General features: G+C 36.3%; 1 protein-coding gene across 3 annotated transcripts in view; it reads right to left on the bottom strand.

Moving 5' to 3' along the window:
- IMMP2L (inner mitochondrial membrane peptidase subunit 2) overlaps positions 1-20621 on the bottom strand; it is a 483378-nt gene that overhangs the window by 451947 nt on the left and 10810 nt on the right. For all 3 annotated transcript variants that reach the window (XM_075081058.1, XM_075081057.1, XM_075081059.1), the window contains exons 2-3: positions 19055-19192; positions 11507-11610 (exon numbers count right to left, since the gene is read on the bottom strand). In XM_075081058.1, coding sequence (XP_074937159.1) covers positions 11507-11610; positions 19055-19189 — 239 coding nt within the window. In that variant the 5' untranslated portion in view covers positions 19190-19192. The remainder of the gene's footprint in view (positions 1-11506; positions 11611-19054; positions 19193-20621) is intronic.

The raw sequence follows: 20621 nt of genomic DNA on the forward strand, positions 1-20621 counted from the left end.
CAAGAGGCCCATGAAAGATTATTGTTCTTACAATTTCCTGGCTTTGCAAGGTATTTTAAGGTGTGTTACAATGAACATATGTCAGCTATACCAACAGCCCCCTTCAATTCTCAAATGTGTGCATGCTGTTCCTATGAAGCAGGGGTTATATTGACCTAGAACAATCTATATTCTTCACAAGTTTTACAAAGAAATCACAGCTCACAGTGAGGAAAATGTAGTTAACAAAGTCACTTCATGTTCTATGGAAGCTTCTCCTATTTTAATCAGAAATCTGAAACCATCTCATAAACTGGAACAATGTAACTAAGTCTCTAATTCTGTCTCATGGATTCAGCTAAGCTATTATCAATTAAGGATATGGAATATAATTTGTAATTATGTTTTCCGCTTTAATGTTAAACAGATAAGCCTTTGAGCTCCAGGAAAGTGCAAACTAATACAAATCTGCTCTAGAAAAATACTACTGTTGGTGCCTTATAGGGCTGAGGAACACACTGTGTGTGACTGCACATTTAAATATCTTCCAAGAGTATCTCTTTACTAAGGTCAAACAGCATCAGCTTAAAAACAGACTGTTCTGAGGGCGAAGGGGATCTTACGCAGACACAAACATCACAGCAGGCCTTCTGGGTGTACAGGAGGCTATTATCTTTTGCTTGCTGGCAATATACTTTCCTTTATAGGGCAAGAGCACACTTCTCTCATTACAGTTGTCCTAGTTTTTGAAACATCAAAGTTATTGTTCTGAGAATGCCACTAATTTGTCCCTTAAAGCAAACATATAAAACAACACATAACACAAGAAAGATGCTCACTAGGTATCTCTTTCTTGCTTTAAGATATACACTATTAATTACTGAAACAGTAAATGGCATTACGCTATGGATCTTGGGTTTAAGTGAACAATAATTTTAAGTTTTTACCTCTACCTTTTTCCCTAGTCCAAAGTTCTGTTTATAGAGTACTTTTTTACATTTCACAAAGGTAGCGATAAAAGAGGATACCCACACGACCAGGGAAAATCTGAGCTGAGTGGCTAGAGAGTAGCAGGCTAGATTGTTCTTCTCCATATTGGCAGAGGAGACGGGTCAAGTTCAAATCAATTTCAGTTCTATTTATGAAATAAATGAAAAAAATTCTTGTAGATTCTCCCTACATCAAGCCATTAAATTACAGCCATGACACTAAATTTTGGAGGTAACCCCTCTCTTTTCTTTCAGTTTCTATCATATTAATTTTTTTTGCGTTCATGCTAGGTGGCCTTTATACCCTTTTCCTGACACATTTCTCTCCGATTTACAGTCAAAATGCTGACCTTGTCCCTTACGAATGAATCCAGTCAGACTTAATTGAAAATTTAACAAGTGAGCAAACAATTACTTGTGTACTTTTCCAGGCTCCTCTTCTCACTTGGGAACTGCTCTCCACGTACATTAGCAAAGCAGTTCTCTTTACTATAGTATGTTAAACATGACCCAATGTTCAGCTGTCTGCATGCAGACTGCCACCCACCCCACTGTTTCACAATACACATCTGCCTGAATCTACTCATTGTTTCTGCTTTAGAGAATTTACACTCTAGTTATAAAACCCAAATGCAATCTTACCATTCTCTGTACATTCAGCTATTAACACAACAGGCTTTCATTGCGTGACTGGGTCTTTTAGAAGCTATTGTAAGACAAATATCACAACCACAACTACAGAATAAGAGGTTTTTAGAAACTCCACTTCTGTGGTATAAAACCAATTAAAAACAGCATAATGCATATTCTAAACACTAACTGGTAATGTTGACTTGTAACTTTGAAAGGATATAGCAATTACATCTCATAGCCTAACAGTTCCATTGCTGAAATTCCATTTGATGTAGACAAACAGAATAATTTAGGTTGGAAGGGACCTCTGGGAGTCATCTGCTTCAACTGCTGGCCAAAAGAGAGACAACTGCAAAGCTAGATCAGGGTGTTTGAGCTTTGGCAAGTCAAGTTTTGAATATCTCCAAGGATGGAAGATTCACAATCTCTCTGGCTAATGACTTAGCCATTCTAATTGTGCATTTTTTCCCCTTATATCTGGTCAGAATGCCCCTTGCTTCAATTGTGACCGTTGTCTCTTTTCCCTTTGCTGTGCACCTCTGAGAAGGGTTTGACTCCATTTCTCTGCAGCTAATCAACATGACAGCAGCAGTAAGGTCCCCTCTCAGATGAACAAATATATATGCATGTATTTAAAGCTACGTTTTGTTCAACGGCACTTTGCAGGAGCAGCTGATTGCACATAAAAAACTAATGTTACATTCATTAATACAGCCTAATATAATTTCCCTAGAAAATACAGTGATGATAAGGTTAATTATAATTTTAAAACTGATAATTTGCCATTCCCTTGTTTTTGCCTTTGCTAACAGGCTGAAAAAAAAACAGAAAACAAGGCCAAGAGTCTGCTCATTACATGCAGAAATATTCATGTCCACAATATACTCAGCACAGGTCAAGACCCATGGTTTTTCTTCCAACTTCACCAATTAGACTGGAAATAAGTATTTTTGATGTGTAAGCAGAATTCACTTTGTCAGCATATGTACAGTTCATTGAAAGATTCCTAGAAGTAACATTCTGCCGTTAATATTTATGGTTGCTCATAATACAACTGACTAAACTGGCTTAGGGGAAGTTATTACTAAAAGATATGAAGTCAGCTGTGGCAGCATTTAAACTATAATTTGTCCAAGAACACACTGTATGAAATATCCTGTATAATAAAATATCACCTTAGTACTTCCCAGATTGTACACAAAATATAAGCCGCCTAACTGCACAAAAGGCTAAAATGTATTTAGATACCTTTTGGTGTACTCAAAACTACAGAACCAATTTCATTTGTTTAATAGCTTATGGCCAGGACTTTAAAAACAATAAAATAAACAAGCTTCATTGCTTAAGAAAAATTACTGCATTCTAGGTTTCAAGCATTGTTAAATCATATTACAACATGCTACATACATTTCTCTGTTACAGCTTTCATACTATTGCAGGTAACAGAACTTAGCATTGGAAAATGCAAGCTTTGATGTTACGGAACTGGTTATCTTTGGAAGAGAATGGTTTCCTATGGAGAAGAAAGGGTAAGCTGATCTCCGCAGTTCTACAAAAAATATTTTTCATTACTCCCTCCAAGTACAGAAAAAACTTTTCATAGTAGAAGTTGATACAGCATCTTTAGAGCCAAAATGTGTTACTCTTGAATCATTCATGACTCAAGTAAAGCAATGTGAAAGGTAAGATCTTGATCTAGTGAGAAGTTTATCTTAAACTGAATCTAGTACTTCATCAGTTCAGCACTCCAAATTTCATCAGTTCAGCGGACCTAAGTTTAAGTACTTCGATACATATCTTCTTTAGGAATCATAGTTGGTGCACTGGCTTCCTCACAAGTCCTTTACCTTCAAGGGAAGGAAATTACCTTACTTTCAACAAACTATCAGTTTTCTTTCAGTTTAACAATCCTCTAAAGCTTCAAGGTATTTGCTCAGCAGATTGAGTACACATTCAAAAATTATGATCCATCTAAACTTATCATAATCAAAAACACACTTGCTATTTTTGTGCAAGGAACACCATATGAATACCAATGACTTTTTATCCTATACCATCCCAGATGTTCAGTCAGAATTTACTTAAGAATACCCTATAAAGAATGAGCACTGGAATTCCCCATTAGTTGCTGAAACAATAGTATTTCCTGCTTCTTCCAGCAATGAGACTGTGTAGACTATTTCAATGACTTGTAAAACCTTTCCCAGCTCTAGGTCATAAGCAATGTCAGACATAAATAACCAGTAATTACTTCTCAGCAGTTGAAAGTGTACTGAGAAAAAATATATCAACTATTTCCCTATCAGAGTTGTCAAATTTTCTTATGGTTAAAGAAAACAAAAAGTTTTGGAAAAATATACTGTTACCTTTCTGTACACACATCGTAGCGGGCATTTATATTGCCAGCATCTGCTGAAAGCTAAGCAAGTTCCTAGCATCTAAATTATAAATATTTCAAAAGGTAAAAGTGACATTTTTCTAAACCAAGGCAGGTTTCAAGCTCCTTTTGCTCAACATGACCTTCGCAGGGCAGTCAGCCATCACACTGTAAGGCAGGGAGTTACAGGATCACAGACAGCTTTCCAGCCAATCAAATAATGCCTGTAATTTCTGCAATGTTTCAAGCAGCTGCCCACTTAGACCCGGGATCTCCAACATACTGGAACTGCTCATCTTCAAGAACAATAGAAAAACCTGTTTTATGCTGTTCCCTTTTCCATTGAATACAGGCAGGTAAAAGTTATTTCATTTGTTAAATAGGTTTTTTTCCCCCTTCTCATCTTCATACACTTGATCACTAAAGAGTGAATTAAAAATAAATTAATCAAATGAAGGAATAAATAAATTAATTTTGTTTAAATTGAATAAGTTAATTTTGTTTTGAGATTGAAAATTACTGTTATCAGTCCTCCTTCAGCAGAAGGTAAATCCTCCTTATATATTAATTAGCTGCTAACACCTTATCTGATCACCTTACAATTTAAAGATCACAACAGAACAGTTTTTCTCCCATCCTTCTTACATTCCAAAGAATCAGACATATATATATTGGATGAAACTTCAAATCTAACTTGTTTTCATTATTCACATCCTAATCTGGCTGAACCGCAACATAACCATAACTTGCAGTTTTTCCATTGTAAATACAGATGGGCCAAGAAGAAAAACACTTAAAACAAAGGGTACTGATCAATAGATAATCCTGCATAAAATAGCTTTAATCTTGATGCTTCGATTGATTTTTCAAATTCATCTTGATCTGAATTGGTACTGAGGTTGGTAAGATCACAATTTCCCTCCACTTTCACTACAATATGTCTTAGTGAAATTTTATGCTACTTACCTCAGTAGTAAATTCAACCATATATCACAGCCTATGCATCTGATTTTAATTATTTTTGTCAAGTCCCACAATGCTGCATTTTAAATTAAAAGCAAGGGCTATATGCAGGGAAAACAAAACAAAACAAAAACAAAAAACACCAAACCCAAAATCAAAACCAACAGCAAAAGACATGGAAATAGTGTTTTTCCAAGTTGTGCCCTTCAGCCACTGTAAGAGCTATACCTCAGATGAGAAGTGATGGAATTATCTTATGCATAGTCATTAAGATTAAACTTATATTCTAACTGATAGGAATTCACATTTTAAACAGAATTTCTGACAACCACACTCATGTCCATAAATTTATCCAAGGGATGCTAACTAGAATCAGAAAAATTATTCAAGTAATGGTCTTCTGTTATTAAATCTCAACATTTGCTTTTAGAGTCAAAATTACTGATCTTATAAGCAAGGTTTCAGATCCACTTATATCCTATCAAGTACCTGATGTAGACTTAATAATTTTATCTGACATACGTTGCTGTGAAAGAATGACAATTTCTTCTTTTTTAATTACCAGTTGGCCGCATTCTGGTTTATGTTAGCTTAATGTATGTAAGCTTAATGTTCACTTTTGTCCAATCAGGTTACTGTGGTAATCAATTAAGTGATTTTTAGTAAACTTGCAATGTAGTATTCTAATGAATACTGTAATAAAGATTCAACAAGCAATGATTTGTTTCTTAATTCAATTGCAAAGCCAATAAAATTAAAATCAACCAAAATATGAAGTTCTCACTGGCACCACTTAAAACAATACAGTACTCTTACTGATCAACTAACAGCTCTTTCACAAATGGCCTAAGCCATCTGACTGACTTCCACATCATTAACATTTTAAAAAGAAAATATATTTACTTTTAGTTCTCCAAATTGTAATTTGACCACTAAAGAATCTGTAAGCCATAACAATCATATATGCAACTTTTTGGCCTAAAGATTCTAGCCAGACTCTCTCCAGAAATTATTCTTGCAATCAAATCTTGTAAACTTCCTACTCACATCCGTAGACTTTAAATCAAATGACTGTAACTTTAAAGACAACAACTTCTTTCTTCCACAACTGCTCCGTTTCCACAGTATTACAATAATTGCCTACTTAAAACCATCCTGAGCACTTCATAATAAAACTGAGGATCATGTACGGTATCTGAAAACTTTCTTTAGAAAATGCATTTTACTTTATATATACAAGATGCGAGTCTTTCTTTCATCAACAGTATCTACACACATATATAGTATGATATCTACTCTAAGACTAGATTGCAACACAGATAATAAAAGTAGACCTACATATTTGATTTCTATCAGGAAGACATGAGGAGTTTTTTTTCCCATCTGAAAGAACAACTAGGAAAAGATTTTCTGAGGTCACTGAGGCACAGAAAGTGAAGTGATTATTTAGCTTCTATGTCAGCACAACCTCCTTTGCAGTGTCCTACCTGCCAGAAGACAGATGACTTGGTACAGGGGCCTAAGTACAAACAAAAATAGAATAGAAATTGGAAGACTTAAGAAGGTCAGGCAGAAGTATTCGTAAAATGTTGTACAGTACTTTAGTCAGAAAGAAACTTTCTTAAAAATAAATTAAATATCTATTCATGTTACATCTACCAGAATTTAGTAGGAAGTCTTTTCATAATTACAACTACCGATTCAAATTCAAGGCAGTTCCTTCAATAAGTACCTTCTTACTGATTTTTATTTTATTAGGAAAGTCTTATTAATGAAATGTCAATTAGTGATGTTTTATGAATAGTATGTATTCACTTTGCGTCATTTGGGAACTCTCTTTTTTCCATCAACTGAACAGGACCACATTCCTTCAAAATTTGTATTATTCAGATTTGTGTGAATAGGCTGAAACTTGTTGAACCATCACATAAAATCATCACAGCGACTATCTTTTCCAGTTCTCATTTCTGAACAGATGTCAGTGATGGATACAGCAGCAGAGACAACCTCACACACTGTACTTTGATTCTTCCTCCAGAGTGTTGATTTGCACTGGATTTTTCAGAGTTCAAACACATATAACCTTACACAAAAATACTTAGCAGTTACTAAAAGTAAAGGAGCTTGCTGCACACCCTGAACGTAATCTTATAGTCAGAGGAAGCAGTGACAGAAGCTGTTTAATATCCTTCATCAGGTTAGGAGATAGGAAGTAAGCTTTTTTAAATGTAAAGACATTTTCTACAGAAAAATTTGGTTTTGTACTTAGAGCAACTATGCTTTTTTATATAAGAACTCACAAGCTGACAAGAAAAATAAAACATTTATTTCCTTATTATTACAGCTGACCTTTAAAAACATGTTTTCAAATATATAGCCCATTTTCATTTAGCTATTACCGTTCAAAAGTTTAGAAGCATGTCACCATTCAGAATGTAGGGAAAACCAGCATTGGTTCTCAATCTTCTTCCAGATTACGTTAGCATAGCTATTTTGATTTAATGCATAATCACACATTCTAAATTAGAAATGGAGGGACACCTGGCAACCTACCCAGCAAGTAGGTTCCCACTCCCAGTCACACCTTGGAAAAGGTGTTCTCTATTACAGAAGTGACATACCTCCAAAGGCTAAAGTTAGTATCTATGAGTATTTACAGCCTTGAAATTTCATCATTCAAAATCTAACAACCCTATTTATACTGCAGTCATTGTTAGCTCCTTTGTTAAAAGCCTATTAACCAAGTAAAGAATAAGACAATGTCCAAACTTTTATTTATCTAAAATAACATTTTAAATGTCTGACTTAATGTTGTGTCTTCATTTCAAAAGTTTACTTAAATTTTGTGATATCGATAAAATACCCATTCTACATACACGCACCAATTTTGCAATCTTCTACGTGTTGCAAAAAGTTTTTTTTACATTAAGACGGGAATTTGGGAATAAAAAGAGGACAAGATTTTACATTGAGGATATAAGTTTTGCTGTAGAGAGAAGCAAAAGGAATTCTAGAGCTATAAATCATGCTTTGGCAACATCTTTTAACAACACCACCTGCACTTGTGCACAGTAGAAACCAAATTATGTATAGGTAAGTTGGCAAAAATGTCCTTTAATACTTAACAGAAGAGTACTAGCTCCATTAGTACTAGGAAAGCAGTTGCAGCATATATTCCCAAGGACCTGCACGAGCTGTACAGCCTACGCTGTGATGCATACTGCGACAGCCACAATGTTGTTGGCATTCAAACTTTACAGGATAAAACTAGCTGGGAGAAGCCTACTCATCCTGTAACTCATTCTGCAATATCTGATAAAGTTCTACATAACTCTTGGGATCTACCTCAGCAGAGCTCTTATAAAACAAAATATCTGTTTCACCACAAAAGTTATGGAAAGATCAAGGCCTGTCTGGCAAAAATTCATTTTGTATTCATTTATCTTTTAAAGATGACCTCATGTGCCACATGACTACGTCCTCTCTTTGACGATAAATGAATGCATTTGCAAAACAAAGAAAATAACACACTATTTTTGCATCTGTTTAAGAGATGCATAGGTAGTATTCTGGAAGACATAATAATGGAAATTATTTAATTTATTGAAAATACATTCCTGCTTTGAATTTTCATTTATTAAGTCCCAGTAATATAGCACTATCTAAATAAAGCACTGAAGCAAGTGATCAAATTAAGGATGATATTAATACCCCTAAGTTCTGAATCAACTTAAAATTGTAAGTTCAAAAGTTATAACATGTAACATTGAGCTTTCTTAATTCTGGTGTCAGTAAGGATGAGTTCAAGCTAAAAGGAAAAATGTTAACTTAAAACATCTTCTAAAAAGCTGAGGTAACATTTAACTATTTGTAGAACACTAAACAAATCATTCTTTCCTACCAACTTATTCTCTTCATTGGTTTTATCTGACCCTAATTTTATACCTTTAAGGACTAATGCCATTCTAAATATTATGTCTAAAACCAGGTATATGCACAGGTGTGCACACACGGTGGCTCATCTCAAGGCTGTGGTTGTGGTTGTGATGCAGATGTGATCAGATGCAGAGAAAGGGATGAGAGAGACACATGACATGTTTCCTTAAACATGCAATGTTTACATAATGCCTTAACGAGGCATAAAAACCAATAAGTGTTTGGGAACAGGGTGCTCATTTGTAATCAAAGTCAGCAAGTAACAAAAATATATATGTTCAAGAACTAGATTCAACAAGAGAAGAAAAACTTTTGGATCTGTAAGCAGTATCACAAGCATAATCACAGGCTGGTTGATCCTCTCCTGGGGCATCCAGGGCCACCAAGACTAACTCATCTCTTTGCTCCAAGGTTTGGCTGTTGGCCTTCTACTTATACTAGACTGTGCCAGCTGGGATCTCAACAATCCCTTTTAAGAGTTCTGATAGAAACAGCAGCCAACTAGAATGACACAATTTCTGATGGTATGAAGAAAGCAAAGAACTTGGACGGCCCTGGTCAAGTTGTCATGAAGGAATATTTGATCCCAGCTCTTGTTCTGCAAAAGACCACCTTCCCAGAACCTCATAGCTATTTTCTGCTTATGAAAATAGTAGAAAAGAGGAGACAGTGGGTAAATGTTAAGCAGCGAAGTAGAATATGAAAGAAGGTTTACATATCCATCTGCCCATCTCAGTCACACCAACACTTTCTCATCTAAATTTCTGACAGGAACAGAAAAAGTGGCAGCTGATGAAAGACTGGCCTTCCTTGTTCATGCCTTGCCTAAATCAGCCAAATCCTCTGAGGACCACTGAGTAAAATTCATGCATATATATAGGATATCTATTCACTAGTGAGTTATAGGAATCATAGGTAAACAACCGAAATAAAAAGGATAAAAATATTAATCTGTTTACACAATAAGAGTCTCATGTACCAAAAGTTTTCTCAAACAACTCAGATACAAAATCACATCCAGATACTATAACCTGCAAGTCTTAACACAATTAAAAACTTTACAATAAGCTAGTAGGCCAAAGCTGCTTCTGACAAACTCATACCATGAAGTACTTAATAACCTAAAAGTTGTTACTGATATATAAAATATCCTTCAATATTTTCATATGAGAACTACTCAATAGATTGTTTTTACATCGTTTAACTTCCTTTGTATTGTTCTTAAAGTGCTTTCTGAATTCTCTAGTCTGATTGTTCAGTGTACTGCCCCAAAGATTAAGAAAAACCTCAGAACAGTGCATCCACCAGTAACAGGCAAAATTTTCAAAACATACAAAAAAACCACAGCATCTAAAATGTTACTTATCATGCCCAAACATACAGCAAAGGGAAATCAATCAATGCAGATGGCTCAGATGGTACCACAAACCTTTAAGTATAATAAGAATGAAACTATTTATTCTGTTTTCTTGTCAGACAACATGCCCTTCTTCTGTTCAGTCAATTAATTACTAATCAGATACATTCACTGTTTTAAACAATCACCAGAGCATGACTTAGGCAGAGGGATGCACACACAGGCAAAATAAAATTTTACAAGCAGTCATTAAGTGGCCTGAAACTGGTGACCTTTTGCAATATTAGGTGTTGCAAACATGAATAAATTCCTTTTTTTAACTAGACCATTTATGGAAAATCTCAGAGGCCAGACAATAAGACAGATCGTAAAATAAATTTTAAGTTTGTAACAAAAGAAGAGTACTTGAGAGAGTGTGCTTTAAGAGCTGGCAGTGAAAATTGTCATACAAATAACCACTACAGTGAAGAGGTAGGCAAAAAAATGGGACAATTAGAAGAGATACAAGACAAAAAGGAAGCCAGATAATATAGCTTCCAAAGACAGTTGTTATAATCTACATACTGTGCATTTCACTTACAAAACTAAAACCTGAAGCTTAAACTATCCAAGCATGTAGTATGAGTATGTATTATATCACTGTGTCAGTTATGCACGCTTTGACATTCCATTTCTATATTACATTAAGGGTGAAATGGAGTTTCTGTCCTGGCAGTCTTCAATATTTTCAACAGCAAAACACTGCCACCTTTTGGCTTGACACACAAACCTCTGCATTATAATTGTAAAACTTTTTTTGCTATGTTTGTCCTTTATGGAGATGGTTGAATTCTTGTGATCTTATTTAAAATTTTATTCTGTACCCAGATTTCTCCAGAAAAATAAAAAGTCAGTATTAATTGGCAAGCAAACACTATTTTTCTCTCAAATATGACTGCATAGACAACTTTAAAAGTATACTCCATGAAGCCACATAATGGTTTATCAATTTTCTCTGCTTATCTCACAGCTCTTTTTTCTTGGCAGTTTTGGTGCACATATATACTGTATCAGTTGATATCTTACACGACATTTCTTTCAAGTAAAAACTTGGTAATGCATTCTTTGTACAAATGAGTTTTGAAAACTTATTTAGGAATAACAATAATACATTATTAAACATTTTATATTCCTTGTTCATATATATACTTACAGTATTCTACATTAAATATTAAATACTAATGGCTCAACATTTATATAAGCATGTATTGAAATGTATGCAAAATTACTTACACCAATGACACAATGTCACCACGTTGTACATCATAATTTCGAATGCTCCAGTGGTTTAAGAGCACTACATCAGAATCTTGTCTTCCCCCAGGATTCAAAGAAGGCTGAGAGAGGGGGGAAAGAAAAACAACTAGCTTTAGATCTTTATTTCCTTCATGAATCTTCCACCTAACTCTCATTCTATCAACAGGTGAAATCCATTAAAATCAGTAAAAACATACCCACTTACTAGAAGAGGACCAAGAATCCACTGTATTCTGGGAAATATATTTCTTTATTAAATGCTATGTTAAATGTCATTAATTTCTGGCAACCTGCAGTTCACATCTTTCAGTGCACTACTGCATGCAAATTAAATTACACAGGATACATACTTATGACAAGCCTGATGAAAAGAAGTGATTGCCTTTACCTCTTATCATTTACTATTAAAAACAAAGGAGAACCAAGAACACTAATTCCCCCAAAAAAACCCACCAAAACTTACTGCAGGCATCTTACTGCTTATACAAGCATTATGCAGTAAGAATAAAACTCATACTTGTAACTATACTACCCTCAACACTCTTTGCAAAAGGAAAAAACCAAACCCTACACCTACAGCATATAGTGACGCTGCCAGTAAAAGTGGGCCTTCCGTAACAGGATACAAACAAGCATGAACTCTCACAGAACCATACAGTGAAATAAGACTGTTCACTAATCTCAACATTTAAAAAACCCAAGTAATTAATTAGTGCAGAGTTATCAGGAGGTACACAGAACTGCACGTAACTATTTTGTGTGACGTGGTACAAAACCAGAATACCTGGTTAACGCTGGCTCTGAGTTAACCCATCAGAAACGGCAGAGGAAGGAAGTAGCCCATCACAGGGCTGTCTTCATTGGTTTTCGCTGGCGTTATTTCAATACAAATACTCCTCTTCTTAGACAGAAAGTATTTAAGAGTAATCCTGACTAAAGTCTTTTGACAGCTTACTTCTCAACAAGCTTTTTCAGACTCTTCAAATACAATTACAGTATCTCCAAGCTGACCAGCAGATGACCTCTAATTCAGACTCTAGACATATTTAATAAAGCACGGTATTGAGACTAGGCAGCACCTCATTTATAAGTATGGTAACTGCAATATTTACTAAAATTTTATTTTTTGTAGAAGAGGTTTTCAGTGTTCACCTTGCAATACAACTTGGCCCCCCACATGTACCACCAGACATTCACTTCTGAGATTTCCCTCCCCAGACTGATTGTACCTTTGATGAGCAAATCAATGTGGGTATAGGACTGAAATCAACTGTTCTCAACACAATTAATTACACAGTGTTAAATTTCATTGTATTTTTATTCAGTAAAACTATGCTCCCAAACCAGTATAGATAATTAGATTTTATTTTTAATTTTAAAATCTATTTAGAAGTGCTGATTTCTCTGTACTACAGTTTCCTCAATCACCTTGTCTTTGCTAGCCAGATCAGTTGATAAAGACCTTTTTCAAATGGGACTTGTGAAAAACTAGCTTCTTAATGTGCAACAAAAAAAGTAATGTGCTGGGGTTCTGAGTAGGTGTAATTCACATGAACAGTACAGAATATGAGAGTTCAAAGGAATAAATCGGGGGGAGGGAAATGATACAATATGTTTAGCTAAAGTGCAAACAAGGCTAGTTACATGTTGAGCTGTGGATTGTAGGGCAAATTTATAGTCAAGCAAGGCTGCAGATCAAAGCAGATCACATTAAAATACACAGAAACCTGGTCCAAGTCTAAGCTGTAAGTAAGTACAATAACACTCGTTATTTTATTTACTAGAGTCTATGCATTGCAAAAGCCAGATAAATGAAAACTAGAAGCTAATGATTTTTTAATCAGGACTTTCCAGAATTATTTTCCACCTTCATAGTGTCTTCCACCAAAGGACAGTATCTTCATGTACAAATTCTTTATATACAAATTCACAAACAATTAACAGTCATACTCATTTTAGCAAATGCAGGTACGTAAGGGCCAGAAGCTAAGCATGATACTAGACATTAGGCAAAGAAACAGATCTTAGAAAGCAGGAATCATATGTATGGTATATTCTCACAAAGTAAACTGCTTGGTACTCAAAAGTATCCACCTTCAAGGCCAAAAGACAAGGTCAAAACAAATGGAAATTTTAAACCCACTGCTCCAAGAGATAAAGCATTTCACAGCTGATATTTAGAAAAGTTTTACATGAGTGTTCACAATATTTTCCTTGCAACTAAGTCTAGATCAACTTCATCTTACAGAGAAATACACCAGGTAGTTACAGTATTGCCCTCGTTGCATTACCCTCGCTGGCTCCTACTGGTTTCTGTATTTAAACAAAGGAAATGCTTTAGAGTTTAAATACATGCGGATATAGCATAATCTTTTTAACCCAAAGCACTCTAAATGTAATGCCATATTGCTTGCTATTTTAAGCAACACATTGTTCATGTGGTTTTGACATAGAGAGTGGATATCCGACTCATTACACATTAGAATTATGGTTGAGAGAAATATGATAAGGGAGAGAATTTTTTTTCTTTCCCACAAAACAACCTGACATATTCAAAATGCACAGACAAAAATACTATTTGGCAGAAGAAATGTAAGTAAAACTAGGAGACAACTTTCATTTTACATCAACAATTACAGTTTTCCGTAAGAAAAAAAATCACCTAAATCCTTCAGCAAGTCTTTCTCTAACGTAAATAACATAAATTGTGATTCCACAACAAAAGGTAGAGAAAGAATTTAATGCAGTGTGTTCAGAGACAACTTATTCCCCATGACATTTTTACTAGTAGTAAGGTCTCAGGTCTAGCAAAACAGATATACAGCTTCTGAAAAAGCAGTCAACAAAAAGGCTTCACAAGGGCTCTTTATTTTTATAAGAAACAAAATAATACAGGGGCTTCTTCCATCCTCAGGCTTGAAGCATTCTAAGTTGTTTGCCCAAGTTCTTGGCATAATAGCCTGCTACAAATGAGACAGACAAGTCTTAATTTAGAACTGTAGTGCAGAAGTCACAAAACATTCACTCTTCCCAATTACTAACTAATCTAATGCTAAAAGCATGCAAACTGAGATCCCCAGCCATATGATGAAGCCTCACAGGACATGAGGTTCCATAAGTAGGAGGGTAAAAGCATGCCCTTTTACTATAAATAATCATTAACTTGATAGTTGTTATGCTGCTAGTGAATACCAGAAGGTCACAACTTACTTGCTTACAGCTTGGGGAACAGAAAGAATATTCACATGAGCTCACAGGCTTAGGTACAGTAATCCCAATAATAAAGTTAGGAGAAACTGCCACAGAATAATTACAACTGCCATTATGCATAATGGAATAGAACATTCAATAATGTTTGCTGCTGAAACAAGTGTGCTTTGTCAGAGATCGTTGGTCAGGCTACTCGCTATAATCCTTGGTATTGAACTGTTTGCAACAGAACTTGCATACAAAGTTGCACATATGCTGTCATCTTCCATCTCACTTGAAAACAGTCCATTTGGTTTAATGAATTTACAAATTTATATATCCATGGGGGGTTCCTTTTTCCACATCATTATGTATGAAGAGTTCGTAATAGCAGACAAGCAATGAAACTCAATAGAAAAAAAACGGATATCAAGATGTAAATAAGATGCCCATATGATAGCAAACACGTTAAAGTACACATCCAGCATTACAAGAGGAGCAACAAAAAATCCACAACAGCCAATTAAGAAATCATGGTACCAGTTATTTGTGTCACTTACATTCAGTGTTGTAAACAGATTACAACTCACTTGAAACCTACCATTAACGAAATGCTAGATGAGCACATCAATCTGTAAAATCCTAAGCAACAAAAAACACTTCATGTGAGGATTGAAAATACAGTAATTGTGCAAAGAGAAAAGAAGGTAATGAAATTATTAAAAAGATGTTAAAATTATAAACTGCAGTAGTTCACTGCTATTCCCTATAGGTTAGAGTTAATACTCATACATACTAAAGTCAGCACAAGTGAAAGAATTATGACAGGTGGCTGAAAGCACTGTAGAAATACAAAATCATCTTGAGACAATGAAATGCATGAAGTCTGTATTAAATGACTAAAAATAAATCCGAAGATTTGTATTTTCTTTAGAACCTTTATGCACTGTGCTTGCCAGGGTGTCAAAAACTATTACCATAGGCAGTAACTACGAAGCAGCAGTGCGACTGGTCCAAAACAAAAACAGAAAAGGGGGGGGAGAGGGAGAATGCAACAGAGAGCCAGGTAGGAGAGGGAGCATGACATAGATTTATTCCTTGCTTCTTGTCAGAACTTTTAATTTCAGGCTTGCACTGGTTTTGGCTGGGGTAGAGTTAACTTTCTTCATAGTAGCTAGTACGGAGCTACGTTTTGGATTTGAGCTGAAAACAGCACTGATGATACAGAGGTGTTTTCATTACTGCTGAGCAGTGTGTACACAGAGTCAAGGCCTTTTCTACTTCTCAACCCACCCACCAGTGAGGAGGCTGGGGGCGCACAAGAAGCTGGGAGGGGACACAGCTGGGACAGCTGACCCCAACTGACCAAAAGGATATCCCACACCATATGGTATCATGCTCAGCATATAAAGCTGGGGAAGAAGAAGGAAGGGGGGACGTTCAGAGTGATGGCATTTGTCTTCCCAAGTAACGGTTATGCTTGATGGAGCCCTGCTTTCCCGGAGATGGCTGAACTCCTACCTGCCAAAGGGAAGTAGTGAATGAATTCCTTGTTTTGCTTTGCTTGCATGTGTGGCTTTTGGTTTACCTGTTAAACTGTGTTTACCTCAACCCATGAATTTTCTTACTTTTACCCTTCAAATTTTCTCCCCCATCCCACCAGGGGGGAGTGAGTGAGCGGCTGTGTGGGGCTTAGTTGCCAGCTGAGCTGGGGTTAAACCATGACAAGGCTCAGCAGGAGCCACAAGGATGAGTACACAAAACCAGCTAGTTGTCCATTACAAACAAATTCTTGGGAATCATACCATATCTTCCAATTGAAACAATAAGATAGCATTGGAAGCATGTGATTGATGGATATTACGACTACATGCTGACTGAACTTGACTCTCCCTCATACACATAGTTTTCAGAGACATTCCACATAGATCACTCTTCAGAGAACACAGTAAATAGATAGAATTGCAATGCAATGACCAGTGCTCCTTCAAGCTACTCTGCAAGAGAGGGATATATTCCTTGCAATTATGTTCCTGTCAGACTTAGTTAGGTACCTAATAAATCTTGGCAAGGAAATTAGTATCTTATTAAAAGCACTAGGTAGTGCTTTTTTGTAGTCTGAAAAACATCCATAGGCACAGAAGTTTAAAACAAACTTCCATTTCAATGCTATATTCCAGAATAAAACCAGAGAGAGAATTTTACAGACACTGAGATGTCATTAAAATCAGAAATGTCAGATTTCAAGCTACCCATACTTCAGTCAACAAAGGAAATGTTTAGTCAACAGACACATCAAGGGAAGAGCTTAGATTTTAATCACTCACTGAAAATATATTGCTTTCCCTAGCCACTATGAAGCGTGCATATCCTTCTTTGTTAGGTTGAATAAACCTGAGCAAATGACTGTAGTGTTTTTCAAATCTTCCATGGATAAACCACAGTTAACTATATGCCCTTCAAGTACAGGAGCAACACTCCAGAACAATACCAGAGCACTCCCTGAGACTTTGACTTCAAAGGAAACATTAAACTGAGGTCTTGATCAAAAGGACTCAATAGACTTGTGGAATAGGAAAATCAAAAAAATTTCTTTCCAGCTACTGAGGTAAAACTATCTAAAACTATCCAAACATGAATGGATATCAAACAGAACTTTATGCCAGACACAGAAAATATCAAACAGTGAAAGGCTGAAAAAACAACAACTCAAGAATTAAATGCTCAGGTCATGCTCACTAGTACCAAAAAAAAAAAAAAAGAAAAACCCACCAACACCACGAAAAAACCAAACCCACCCAAACCCCCCCCAAAAAATACAAACAAAAAACCCACCAAAAGCATAAAATTCAAGATGCTTCTGTATCTTGAATGCTGGATGGGGCTCTGGATCCCAACAGAGGCAAAAAATGGGGAGGTGGAAAATGGGTGAGTTGTTATTTGTCTGGCTGATTTTTTATTTATATAGATGCTGTGTTATATATTTGAATTTCTCCTGTCTGAAGGTAGTGAAAAGAGATTGAAACTCTTTTTCCCAGTTCCCCACTCCTCTCCTCCTGTGTAGAGCAAATTTCTGGTTCTGCAACTGTAAGCCCTGAGATTCTCCCACCTGTGACTGGTCATCCATGATATGCAGAATAACATTCATGAAAAGGGCATAGGTAACTTATGTTACACCTAACCTCTGGTCTTAGATTGTAGAATTACTGGAGTACGATGATTTTACTTTGGTCCCTGTTCTTGAGGTAAGAGGTGCCTTCTAGACCAGCTGAGGTTTCTAGACAAAGGTAAAACACCAGGTTACAGATTGCCACCAAAGGCACAATGCCACCTTGCCATTCCCAACTCCCCATCCCATGCTCTTCTGTAGCATTAAACACAAAAAAGCCAGGCCCACGTTCTAGCCCAAGTTTTGTCTGCATGAATGCTGCATAATTCAAACTCCAGCAGCTCGTCTTGATTGCTGTGAAACCTTTCTTCAAGGCTCTGAGCTTACTCAGATAATCACAAAAGAGGGCTTGGCATCCAAGAACCAAATCCTTAGTCTCTGCTAATTGGAATGTTGCAACATTGGAACACTGGAAAATAAGTTATTGTTATCAGTGGTGATGCACAGCAATAGGCAACGCATATAAGTTAAAATGCAAAATAACAATATAAAAATTGCCTAACTATATCACAACATGTATTTTTCAAGTCCCAATAACAGAGGAAACAAAGTAGCTTTTCACTATGGTGAGTATTTATCTTCTACATGTTACACAGCCTATTTATATTTATTTGCTTACACTGTATAAACATTCAGTATAACCAAAGTAAAAATAGTGAACTGATATTTATGTCCTGATAAGCATAAGTATTCATACTTGCTTCATACCATTTTCAGTGTTCTTCACTGAAATGATGCTATACTTGTTTGTAAGAGCAAGTATAGAAAGAACCAGTTTTGCCTTACAATTACTACAATACAGCTACTAAAAATTAATAAAGCCTCTTTGTGAGTAATCAATTTAATCCCAAGAGACAAAAGGTAGTGCTCAAAAAAAGAAATCTTTATTTCTAAATGACTAGGAATAATCAAATAAATATATCTTTATCACTACTTATCTATATATTTTCCCTTTACTGAGACAGAGTGCTGGTACATTTTGTTCTCAAAAGCTTTTCTTTTCACATCATAAAGGTATTTGTTTAACAAAGACAAAATTAAACCATTCCATACTACAATGTAGTCATTTAATAGCAGTAAGAAGAATATTTTCTTCCACCCTGCTATTGCCAGGGGACAGTAATGTTTTAATTTCCTGATGCACAAAACATATTTTCCAACAATACCTGCATTGATGCTCCTTCCACCCTTGCTACACAGGCAACTCTATCCAGGAAAGTCACCGTTACGGGAACAGCAACAAAGAAACCTTTAAAAAAGGCTTTAATGTATCTCTTCCCCAAACCTTGAGCCTGTGCCATAGTCTGAAAAATAAGAAAAAAAATTGGAAAAAAGTGGTTATAAAACAAATTTTAAGTAACAAAAAAATTGTAGCAATTCAACAAGGAGCAGTTAAAAATAAATGTATTATATTATCTGTTAGGGTGTCCCAATAGCTGCAGCGAAAAAACCCAAATGTGTACATGAGAATGAAAAAGAACAGAAATCGCCATCAGAATTTAAAAGTCTAGTCCACAGAAGAGAGCCTGATACTTGACATTTACCCTTTAGCTAATTTTACCATTTCTTGTGATCCTGTGCTAGCAGAGTTACTTGATAAAAATGACTCAATGATAACAGTTCCGCTGAGCAAGAAGCAAACTGATACAACCAGACAAAATCCAATTATGTATTTCTGAAAAAAACGCATCAACTGGATTGAAATAACCAATTGCAAAGAATTCAGTTGGAGTTTACAGCCAAAATCTGGTCACCAGCAGTGTTCCTCAGGGTTCAATTCTAGGGTCAGTTCTGTTCAATATATTTATCAATGATTCGGACACAGGAATTGAATGCACCATTAGCAAGTTTGCTGATGATACCAAACTGGGAGGTGCTGTTGACTCTCTTGAGGGACAAGAGGCCTGCAGAGGGATCTAGATAGACTGAAGCATTGGGCAATGATTAATGGGATGAAATTTAACAAGTCCAAATGTCAGATTCTGCACCTAGGCTGGAGTAATGCCAGGCACAAGGATAAATTGTGAGAAGAGTGACTGGAGAATGGCTCTGCAGAAAAGGCTCTGGAGGTGCTGGTTGACAGCAGGCTCAGTGGGAGCCAGCAGTGTGCCTTGGCAGCCAAGAGGCCAAACCGCATCCTGGGGTGCCTCAAACACAGCATAACCAGCTGGTCAAGAGAGGTGATTATCCCAGTGTATTCAGCATTGGTGTGGCCTCACCTTGAACACTGTGTGCAGTTCTGGGCACTGCAATTTAAGAAGGATGTGAAGGTCCTTAAATCTGTCCAGAGGAGGGCAACAAAGCTGGCAGAAGGGCTGGAAGGCATGTCCTGTGAGGAGCGGCTGAGGACTTTGGCCTTGTCTAGTTTGGAGAAAAGGAGGCTGAGGGGCACCATCATTGCTCTCTACAGCTTCCTGAGGAGGGGAAGGGGAGACGGAGGTGCTGATCTCTTCTCCCTGGGATCCAGTGATAGGATGCATGGGAATGGTTCGAAGCTGCACCAAGCGAGGTTTAGACTGGACATTAGGAAGCATTTCTTTACCGAGAAGGTGGTCAAACACTGGAACAGGCTTCCTAGAGAGGTGATTGATGCCCCAAGCCTGCCAGATTTTAAGAGGAATTCAGACAGTGCTCTTAATAACATGCTTTAACTTTTGGTCAACCCTGAATTGGTCAGGCAGTTGGACTTGATGATCATTGTAGGTCCCCTCCAACTTAAAATACTCTATTCTA

Source organism: Phalacrocorax aristotelis, chromosome 1 (assembly GCF_949628215.1).
Source record: "Phalacrocorax aristotelis chromosome 1, bGulAri2.1, whole genome shotgun sequence".
NCBI lineage: Eukaryota > Metazoa > Chordata > Aves > Suliformes > Phalacrocoracidae > Phalacrocorax > Phalacrocorax aristotelis.